Source organism: Piliocolobus tephrosceles, chromosome 8 (assembly GCF_002776525.5).
Source record: "Piliocolobus tephrosceles isolate RC106 chromosome 8, ASM277652v3, whole genome shotgun sequence".
Lineage (NCBI taxonomy): Eukaryota > Metazoa > Chordata > Mammalia > Primates > Cercopithecidae > Piliocolobus > Piliocolobus tephrosceles.
In genome coordinates, this window is record NC_045441.1 from 36,393,473 (window position 1) to 36,404,161 (window position 10,689).

Here is a 10,689-nt window from a genome sequence, read left to right on the forward strand (position 1 = left end):
GAGAAATATGGATGGAATTTTATTTTCTTAATGACTAGATAATTGCCCCAAGTAATTTATTTTTTCCCCCATACTCTTTTGAGATGCTACCTTTATCATACACCCAACTTCCACATACATGTAAATGTATTTTTGGACTTGTTTATCTGTTCCATTGGTCTATCTGTTTGCCAGTATCATACGGTTTTAACTATTGTTTTATACCTATGTCATAGAGCTATTTCTTTTTGTTGATTTTTTTTCAGAGATTTTTCTGGCTGTCCTTGTGCTAAGTTTATACTTCCATATGAACTTTAGAATCAATTTCATTTAAAACATACCCCCCTTTGGGTTTTTAAAAATATATATGTCTTAATTTTTTAAAAAACTTTTTAATTGAAAATATCAAATATTTATAAATCTAGACAGAATAGTATAATGAAGCTCCATGGACTGGCAGCATCCAACTTCAATGATCATTTCATGGCCAATCTTTTTCATGAATTTTCTTATCAATTTCCTCACCTTACATTATTTTGGAAAAGATCCCACATATACCATTTCAACTTTAAATATTTAAATATGTAAATAAAAAATTAAGATTTATTTTTAAAGCATCATTGTGGTACCACAATGACACACACCTATAATTTGTTTTTTTCAGACAGGGTCTTGCTCTGTCACCCAGGCAGGAGTGCAGCGATCATGGCTCACTGCGGCCTCAAATTCTTGGACTCAAGTGATCCTCCCACCTCAGCCTCCCAAGTAGCTGGGACTGCAGGTGTGCATCGCCAGGCCCAGCTAATTTTTTTATTTTTAATAGAGACAGGGTCTCACTATGTTGCCCAGGCTCATCTTGAACTCCTGGAGTCAAGTGGTTCTTCCACCTTGGCCTCTCAAAGTGCTAAGATTATAGGTGTGAGCCACCATGCCCAGCCCAAATTATTTTTTTAATAATAATTCTTTAATATATCATAACTGTCCCATAAATGCCATATTTTTCTGGTTTTTAACTGAGATCAAGTTACATTTATAAATTAACTTATAATTGACATCTTGACAGTTGAGATTTCCCATCAAAGGATATGGCACATAGTATATCTATCTTTCCATTTATTTTATTGAAGTCTTTTTTTTTTCTCCAGACAGGTCGTCCAGGCTGGAGTGTAGTGGCTCGAACACACCTCACTTGAAGCTTCAACCTCCCACGCTCAAGTGATCCTCCCACCTGTCTTCTGAGTAGCTGCAACATGCAAGACGTCTGGTTAATTTTTAAATTTTTTGTAGGGATGGGGTCTTGCTGTGTTGCCCAGACTGTCTCAAAACTCCTGGGCTCAAGTGATCCCACACCCTTGACCTCCCAAAGTGCTAAGATTACAGTTGTGAGCCACTACGCCTGGCCTTAAGTCTTCTTTTAGTCATTCACTGCTGTTTGGGATTTCTTCATGTAGATATTTTATTTTCTTCTTTTATTTGATGTTTATTATCTAAAGATAATAATGGATTTTGTAAGTTATACTCTGTAACTGGTTGTTGTTTTTATTTATGAATGATACTGATTTATATGTGAGAATTTTGCATCCACTAACAACAGTTTTTCCTTGTTTGTAATTCTTTTAAAATAGACTCTATTGCATTTCAAAGAATTCATCAAATTATCTGCAAATGGTCATGGTCAGAACTCCTCACTAATTTTTACCTCTAATTTAAAAATTACTGGTTTCCTATCTAATTGCGCTGACCAGTGCCTCCAGATCAGCACTAAATGATAGTGGTAATAGTGGACACCCAAGCCTGGTGTAAATAAATGATTCAGTGAAGGCAAAGATGGTATTATGAGAAAGACTGATGATGAGACTATCTTCTTCTAAATACAAGATGAGTTTTCAATGCTCTAACAACATGAAGCATCCTTAAAGACTAAACTATGGCAAGGATATTTAATTTACTTCCATATTTTTTATTAGTAAAATTCGTTTACTTTTTACAGGCAAGTATGAACCACTTTGAGGCTTTCTTCCCACTCCTAATTCTCAATTCCTATGGGTGCAGTACCATCTAAGAGAATAAGTGTTCTTGAATATTCGGGACATGTGGCATGACCTTCTGCACCAACTCTTCTAGATGTGCTTGCCTGGTGTGCCGTGGACCCTGAATCGATATAAACAAGTATACTTCGGGTGTCCCCAGTTGCTAAAGATGTTAAGTTTCACACATAGTAAATATTCAGAAACAGCATGCTGAAAATAAAGAAAAGAAAATCAATGCCTCATAAAGAAGTTCATCTCAAGTAATCCCAATGAATACTGATAAAATTTTTAAATTATATGCTCTTCTTTTTTTTTGAGACAGGATCTGGCTCTGTCACACAGGTTGGAATGTAGTGGCATGATCACGGCTCGTTGCCACCTCTACCTCCTGGGCTCAAGCCATCCTCACAGCTCAGACACCTGAGGAGCTGGAACTGCAGGCACATGCCACCACACCTAGCTAATTTATTAATTTTTTGTAGAGACAGGGTTTTGCCATGTTGCCCAGGCTGGTCTTGAACTGCCTAGGCCTCCAAAAGTGATGGGATTACAGGCGTGAGCCACCATGCCTGGCCTATATACTTTTTTCTTTTCTAACATAACTATTTTCAAATATCAGTCTAATGAATGAGAAAATAAGCTACTGGAATAAAGAGCTTATGAAAAGATAAGTAGTGGGAGAGGAGGATAATCCGGCCGCCAAATGACCTCTGTGTTCCACTGTTTCTCCCTTCTACACTCCTTGCTGGCTGTGCCAAGGAGCAGGGGAGAGAGGGCTTGTTGTCTAAAAACCAGCTCTATGAAGCCAACTATAAGAACAGATAATATGAGTTCAAATGCATATGAATATATAATCAAATATGAAACTCGACAAATATGCTCATTTCTAACATATATTATTATCTTTATTTTCCCACTATTTGGCCAAAAAGTGTCATAAAGGGAAGTGTGCCCAAGAAGGCCGAATAGGAACAGCGCCAGCCTCCAGCTCCCAGCATGAGCGACACAGAAGACGGGTGATTTCTGCATTTTCAACTGAGGTACCAGGTTCATCTCACTGAGGCATGTCAGACAGTTGGTGCTGGTCCGCGGATGCAGCCCGACCAGTGAGAGCTGAAGCAGGGTAAGGCATTACCTCACCTGGGAAGCACAAGGGGGAAGGGAATTCCTTTTCCTAGCCAAAGGAAATTGAGACACACAACACTTGGAAAATCAGGTAACTACCACCCTAATACTGTGCTTTACCAAGGGTCTTAACAAACGGCATACCAGGAGATTATATCCCACACCTGGCCCAGAGGGTCTCACACCCACGGAGCCTCCCTCATAGCTAGCACAGCAGTCTGAGATCTAACTGCAAGGTGGAAGTGAGGCTGGGGGAGGGGTGCCCGCCATTGCTGAGGCTTAAGTAGGTAAACAAAGCCGCTGGGAAGCTCGAATTGGGTGGAGCCCATCACAGGTCAAGGAGGCCTGCCTGCCTCTGTAGACTCCACCTCTGGGGACAGGGCATAGCTAAACAAAAAGCAGGAGAAAACTCGGCAGAGATAAATATCCCTGTCTGACAGCTTTGAAGAGAGCAGTGGATCTCCCAGCACGAAGGTTGAGATCTGAGAACAGACAGACTGCCTGCTCAAGTGGGTCCTAACTGGGAGACAACCCCCACTAGGTGCAGACCGACACCTCACACCTCACACAGCTGGGTACACCCCTGAGACGAAGCTTCCAGAGCAAGAATCAGACAGCAACACTCACTGTTCAGCAATATTCTATCTTCTGCAGCCTCCACTGCTGATACCAAGGCAAACAGGGTCTGGAGTGGACCTCAAGCAAACTCCAACAGACCTGCAGCTGAGGGTCCTGACTGTTAGAAGGAAAAGTAACAAACAGAAAGGACACCCACACCAAAACCCCATCAGTACATCACCATCATCAAAGACCAAAGGCAGAGAAAACCACAAAGATGGGGAAAAAGCAGTGCAGAAAAGCTGGAAATTCAAAAAATCAGAGCGCATCTCCTCCTCCAAAGGAACGCAGCTCATCGCCAGCAATGGAACAAAGCTGGATGGAGAATGACTTTGACGAGTTGAGAGAAGAAGGCTTCAGTCGATCAAACTTCTCAGAGCTAAAGGAGGAACTATGTAACCAGCACAGAGAAACTAAAAACCTTGAAAAAAGAATGGATGAATGGCTAACTAGAATAACCAATGTAGAGAAGTCCTTAAAAGAATTGATAGAGATGAAAACCATAACATGAGAACTATGTGACAAATGCACAAGCTTCAGGAACTGACTTGTTCAACTGGAAGAAAGAGTATCAGCGATTGAAGATCAAATGAATGAAATGAAGCGAGAAGTGTAGAGAAAAAAGAGTAAAAAGAAATGAACAAAGCCTCCGAGAAATATGGGATTATGTGAAAAGACCAAATCTACGTCTGATTGGTGTGCCTGAAAGTGACGGGGAAAATGGAACCAAGTTGGAAAACACTCTGCAGGATATCATCCAGGAAAACTTCCCCAACCTAGTAAGGCAGGCCAACATTCAAATTTAGGAAATACAAAGAACGCCACAAAGATACTCCTCAAGAAGAGCAACTCCAAGACACATAATTGTCAGATTCACCAAAGTTGAAATGAAGGAAAAAATGTTAAGGGCAGCCAGAGAGAAAGGTCAGGTTACCCACAAAGGGAAGCCCATCAGACTAACAGCAGATCTCTTGGCAGAAACTCTACAAGCCAGAAGAGAGTGGGGGCCAATATTCAACATTCTTAAAGAAAAGAATTTTCAACCCAGAATTTCATATCTAGCCAAACTAAGTTCCATAAGTGAAGGAGAAATAAAATCCTCTACAAACAAACAAATGCTTAGAGATTTTGTCACCACTAGGCCTGCCCTACAAGAGGTCCTGAAGGAAGCACTAAACATGGAAAGGAACAACAGGTACCAGCCATTGCAAAAACATGCCAAAATGTAAAGTCCATCCATGCTAGGAAGACAGTGCATCAACTAACGAGCAAAATAACCAGCTAATATCATAATGACAGGATCAAGTTCACACATAACAATATTAACCTTAAATGTAAATTGACTAAGTGGTCCAATTAAAAGACCCAGACTGGCAAATTGGATAAAGAGTCAAGACCTATCAGTTTGCTGTATTCAGGAGACCCATCTCACATGCAGAGACACATATAGGCTCAAAATAAAGGGATGGAGGAAGATCTACCAAGCAAATGGAAAACAAAAAAAGCAGGGGTTGCAATCCTAGTCTCTGATAAAACAGACTTTAAACCATCAAAGATCAAAAGAGACAAAGAAGGCCATTACATACTGGTAAAGGGATCAATTCATCAGGAAGAGTTAACTATCCTAAATATACATGCACCCAATACAGGAGCACCCAGATTCATAAAGCAAGTCCTTAGAGACTTACAAAGAGACTTAGACTCCCATACAATAATAATGGGAGAGGCCAGGTGTGGTGGCTCACGCCTGTAATCCCAGCGCTTTGGGAGGCCAAGGTGGGCAGATAATGAGGTCAGGAGATTGAGACCATCTCGGCTAACATGGTGAAACCCCATCTCTACTAAAAATACAAAAAATTAGCCGGGTGTGGTTGCAGGCACCTGTAGTCCCAGCTACTTGGGAGGCTGAGGCAGGAGAATCACTTGAACTTGGGAGGTGGAGGTTGCAGTGAGCCAAGATCGTGACACTGGCACTCTGGCCTGGCAACAGACCGAGACTGCATCTCAAAAAAAATAAAATAAAATAAAAAAATAAAAATAGTGGGATACTTTAACACCCCATTGTCAACATTAGAGAGATCAACGAGACCAAAAGTTAACAAGGATATCCAGGAATTGAACTCGACTCTGCACCAAGCGGACCTAATAGACATCTACAGAACTCTCCATCCGAAAGCAACAGAATATACATTCTTCTCAGCACCACATTGCACTTACTCCAAAATTGACCACTTAGTTGGAAGTAAAGCACTCCTCAGCAAATGTGAAAGAACAGAAATTATAGCAAACTGTCTCTCAGACCACAGTGCAATCAAACTAGAACTCAGGACTAAGAAACTCAATTAAAACTGCTCAACTACATGGAAACTGAGCAACCTGCTCCTGAATGACTACTGGGTACATAACGAAATGAAGGCAGAAAAAAAGATGTTCTTTGAAACCAATGAGAACAAAGATACAACATACCAGAATCTCTGGGACACATTTAAAGCAGTGTGTAGAGGGAAATTTATAGCACTAAATGCCCACAAGAGAAAGCAGGAAAGATCTAAAATTGACACCCTAACATCACAATTAAAAGAACTAGAGAAGCAAGAGCAAACACATTCAAAAGCTAGCAGAAGGCAAGAAATAATTAAGATCAGAGCAGAACTGAAGGAGATAGAGACACAAAAATCCCTCCAAAAAATCAATGAATCCAGGAGCTGGTTTTTTGAAAAGATCAACGAAATTGATAGACCACTAGCAAGACTAATAAAGAAGAAAAGAGAGAGGAATCAAATAGACGCAATAAAAAATGATAAAGGGGATATCACCACTGACCCCACAGAAATACAAACTACCATCAGAGAATACTATAAACACCTCTGTGCAAATAAACTAGAGAACCTAGAAGAAATGGATAATTTCCTGGACACTTACACTCTCCCAAGACTAAACCAGGAAGAAGTTGAATCTCTGAATAGATCAATAGCAGGCTCTGAAATTGAGGCAATAATTGATAACCTACCAACCAAAAAAAGTCCAGGACCAGACGGATTCACAGCCGAATTCTACTAGAGGTACAAGGAGGAGTTGGTACCATTGTTTCTGAAACGATTCCAATCAATAGAAAAAGAGGGAATCCTCCCTAACTAATTTTACGAGGCCAACATCATCCTGATGCCAAAGCCTGGCAGAGATACAACAAAAAAAGAGAATTTTAGACCAATATCCTGGATGAACATCGGTGCAAAAATCCTCAGTAAAATACTGGCAAACTGAATCCAGCAGCACATCAAAAAGTTTATCCACCATGATCAAGTGGGCTTCATCTCTGGGATGCAAGGCTGGTTCAACATACGCAAATCAATAAACATAATCCAGCATATAAACAGAACCAAAAACAAAAACCACATGATTATCTCAATAGATGCAGAAAAGTCCTTTGACAAAATTCAACAGCCCTTCATGCTAAAAACTCTCAATAAATTCGGTATTGATGGAATGTATCTCAAAATAATAAGAGCTATTTATGACAGACCCACAGCCAATATCATACTGAATGGGCAAAAACTGGAAGCATTCCCTTTGAAACCTGGCACAAGACAGGGATGCCCTCTCTCACCACTCCTATTCAACATAGGTTTGGAAGTTCTGGCTAGGGCAATCAGGCAAGAGAAAGAAATAAAGGGTATTCAGTTAGGAAAAGAAGAAGTCAAATTGTCTCTGTTTGCAGATGACATGATTGTATATTTAGAAAACCCCATTGTCTCAGCCCAAAATCTCCTTAAGCTGATAAGCAACTTCAGCAAAGTCTCAGGATACAAAATTAATGTGCAAAAATCACAAGTATTCTTATACACCAGTAACAGACAGAGAGCCAAATCATGAATGAACTCCCATTCACAATAGCTTCAAAGAGAATAATATACCTAAGAATCCAACTTACAAGGGATGTAAAGGACCTCTTCAAGGAGAACTACAAACCACTGCTCAGTGAAATAAAAGAGGACACAAACAAATGGAAGAAAATACCATGCTCATGCATAGGAAGAATCAATATTGTGAAAATGGCCATACTGCCCAAGGTAATTTATAGATTCAGTGCTATCTCCATTAAGCTACCAATGACTTTCTTCACAGAATTGGAAAAAACTGCTTTAAAGTTCATATAGAACCAAAAAAGACCTCACATTGCCAAGACAATCCTAAGCCAAAACAACAAAGCTGGAGGCATCACGCTACCTGACTTCAAACCATACTACAAGGCTACAGTAACCAAAACAGCATGGTACTGGTACCAAAACAGAGATATAGACCAAGGGAACAGAACAAAGCCCTCAGAAATAATACCACACATCTACAGCTATCTGATCATTGAAAAACCTGACAGAAACAACAAATGGGGAAAGGATTCCCTGTTTAATAAATGGTGCTGGGAAAATTGGCTAGCCATAAGTAGAAAGCTGAAACTGGATCTTTTCCTTACTCCTTATACAAAAATTAGTTCAAGATGGATTAGAGACTTAAATGTTAGACCTAAAACCATAAAAACCCTAGAAGAAAACCTAGATAATACCATTGAGGACATAGGCATGGGCAAGGACTTCATGTCTAAAACACCAAAAGCAATGGCAACAAAAGCCAAAATTGACAAATGGGATCTAATTAAACTAAAGAGCTTCTGCACAGCAAAAGAAACTACCATCAGAGTGAACACGCAACCTACAGAATGGGAGAAAATTTTTGCAATCTACTCATCTGACAAAGGGCTAATATCCAGAACCTACAAAGAACTCAATCAAATTTACAAGAAAAAAACAACCCCATCAAAAAGTGGGCAAAGGGTATGAACAGACACTTCTGAAAAGAAGACATTCATACAGCCAACAGACACATAAAAAAATGCTCATCATCACTCGCCATCAGAGAAATGCAAATCAACCCACAATGAGATACCATCTCACACCAGTTAGAACGGCAATCATTAAAAAATCAGGAAACAACAGGTGCTGGAGAGGATGTGGATAAATAGGAAGACTTTTATACTGTTGGTGGGACTGTAAACTAGTTCAACCATTGTGAAAAACAGTGTGGCGATTCCTCAAGGATCTAGAACTAGAAATACCATCTGACCCAGCCATCCCATGACTGGGGATATACCCAAAGGATTATAAGTCATGCTGCTATAAGGACACATGTACACATATGTTTATTGCAGCACTATACACAATAGCAAAGACTTGTAATCAACCCAAATGTCCATCAGTGACAGACTGGATTAAGAAAATGTGGCACATATACACCATAGAATACTACGCAGCCATAAAAAATGATGAGTTCGTGTCTTTTGTAGGGACATGGATGCAGCTGGAAACCATCATTCTCTGCAAACTGTCACAAGAACAGAAAACCCAACACCACATGTTCTCACTTATAGGTGGGAATTGAACAATGAGAACATTTGGACACAGGAAGGGGAACATCACACACTGGCATCTATTGTGGGGAGGGGAGCAGGGGAGGGATAGTATTAGGAGATATACCTAATGTAAATGACGAGTTAATGGGTGCAGCACACCAACATGGCACATGTATACATATGTAACAAATCTGCACGTTGTGCACATGTACCCTAGAACTTGAAGTATAATAATAAAAAAAAAAGGCCGGGCGCGGTGGCTCAAGCCTGTAATCCCAGCACTTTGGGAGGCCGAGACAGGTGGATCACGAGGTCAGGAGATCGAGACCATCCTGGCTAACACGGTGAAACCCCGTCTCTACTAAAAATACAAAAAACTAGCTGGGCGAGGTGGCGGGCACCTGTAGTCCCAGCTACTCGGGAGGCTGAGGCAGGAGAATGGCGTAAACCCGGGAGGCGGAGCTTGCAGTGAGCTGAGATCCGGCCACTGCACTCCAGCCCGGGCGACAGAGCAAGACTCCGTCTCAAAAAAAAAATAAATAAATAAAAATAATAATAATAATAATAATAATAATAAGTGTCATAAAACACTTGGTTTTACATGATATAAAATGTCTTCTACATCTCTTCAGTTACTCCCTGTGGCTAATTTAAAAAATGAGTGTATATTTCATATGCCTTGGTGAGTTTCAGGGGATTTATAAGTTAACAGTTGATATTTTCCCCCATTGGATTAGGAGTTGTACTTATATTATCTGATATTAAATCTTTATCCACTCTTCCTTTGAGCTTCTCTCTGCCTCTGTCCACTTCATATTGTACCAGCATCCTCCTCCCCTATACTCAAGCAAGGTGAGGTAGTAACTATTACACTTAATAATAATCAGGGAATGGAATAGTTGAGAAAGAACCGAGAAATTAAATATATATATTATAAAAAAGTGATAGCAGGTGAGGAAGAATTTGACTTAGAAACTGGTTTTGCATTTGTCTGTCTTTTGCATTAAAATCCTTGTAAGCACTTGGAGCTAAGAATTGAAGTTCAGATAAGCTTTGTGTAACTCATGCTTTTGTCATAATTGTTTTCATACATCACTTTACAGGAAGCAATCCCAACAAATTTCTTCCAGTGATAGAGCTACTTGTATCATTTCCCAGGGCACACATTACCTGGAGTTCAAATGTTTGAATGGTGGTTCCTGTTTTGTTATATATAAACTGACCTAGGAAAATTTCTTCTCCTTCACATTTTTTTGTGATGCCCTATAAAGAAAGCAACAGATATAGAGATTGTAATGAATGGATACAGTTGTGTTTTCAAAAAGAAGAAATAATTCACCAGATATCTCTGTGTGTCCACCAGGGGCACAGTGCTGTGATCATGCCAGTACTAATCTATGCACCCAGAGGGCATTTAACAAGGGATCAGTGAGGCCAAAGGCTGATCACGGGACTGACTAGAAGGACAGAGGATGGATGGATGGATAGATAGATAGATAGATAGATAGATAGATAGATAGATAGATAGATAGA

At 40.0% G+C, this 10,689-nt stretch overlaps 1 protein-coding gene across 2 annotated transcripts in view; it reads right to left on the minus strand.

The window, feature by feature from the left end:
- Nucleotides 1-1,918: 1,918 nt before the first annotated feature.
- The window catches only part of SUN3 (Sad1 and UNC84 domain containing 3), a 48,018-nt gene continuing 39,247 nt past the window's right edge, over nt 1,919-10,689 (minus strand). Inside the window, exons 10-11 of one of the 2 annotated variants that reach the window (XM_023226437.2) lie at nt 10,327-10,419; nt 1,919-2,219 (exon numbers count right to left, since the gene is read on the minus strand). In XM_023226437.2, coding sequence (XP_023082205.1) covers nt 2,100-2,219; nt 10,327-10,419 — 213 coding nt within the window. In that variant the 3' untranslated portion in view covers nt 1,919-2,099. The remainder of the gene's footprint in view (nt 2,220-10,326; nt 10,420-10,689) is intronic. The other variant, XM_023226435.2, reaches the window with a different exon arrangement.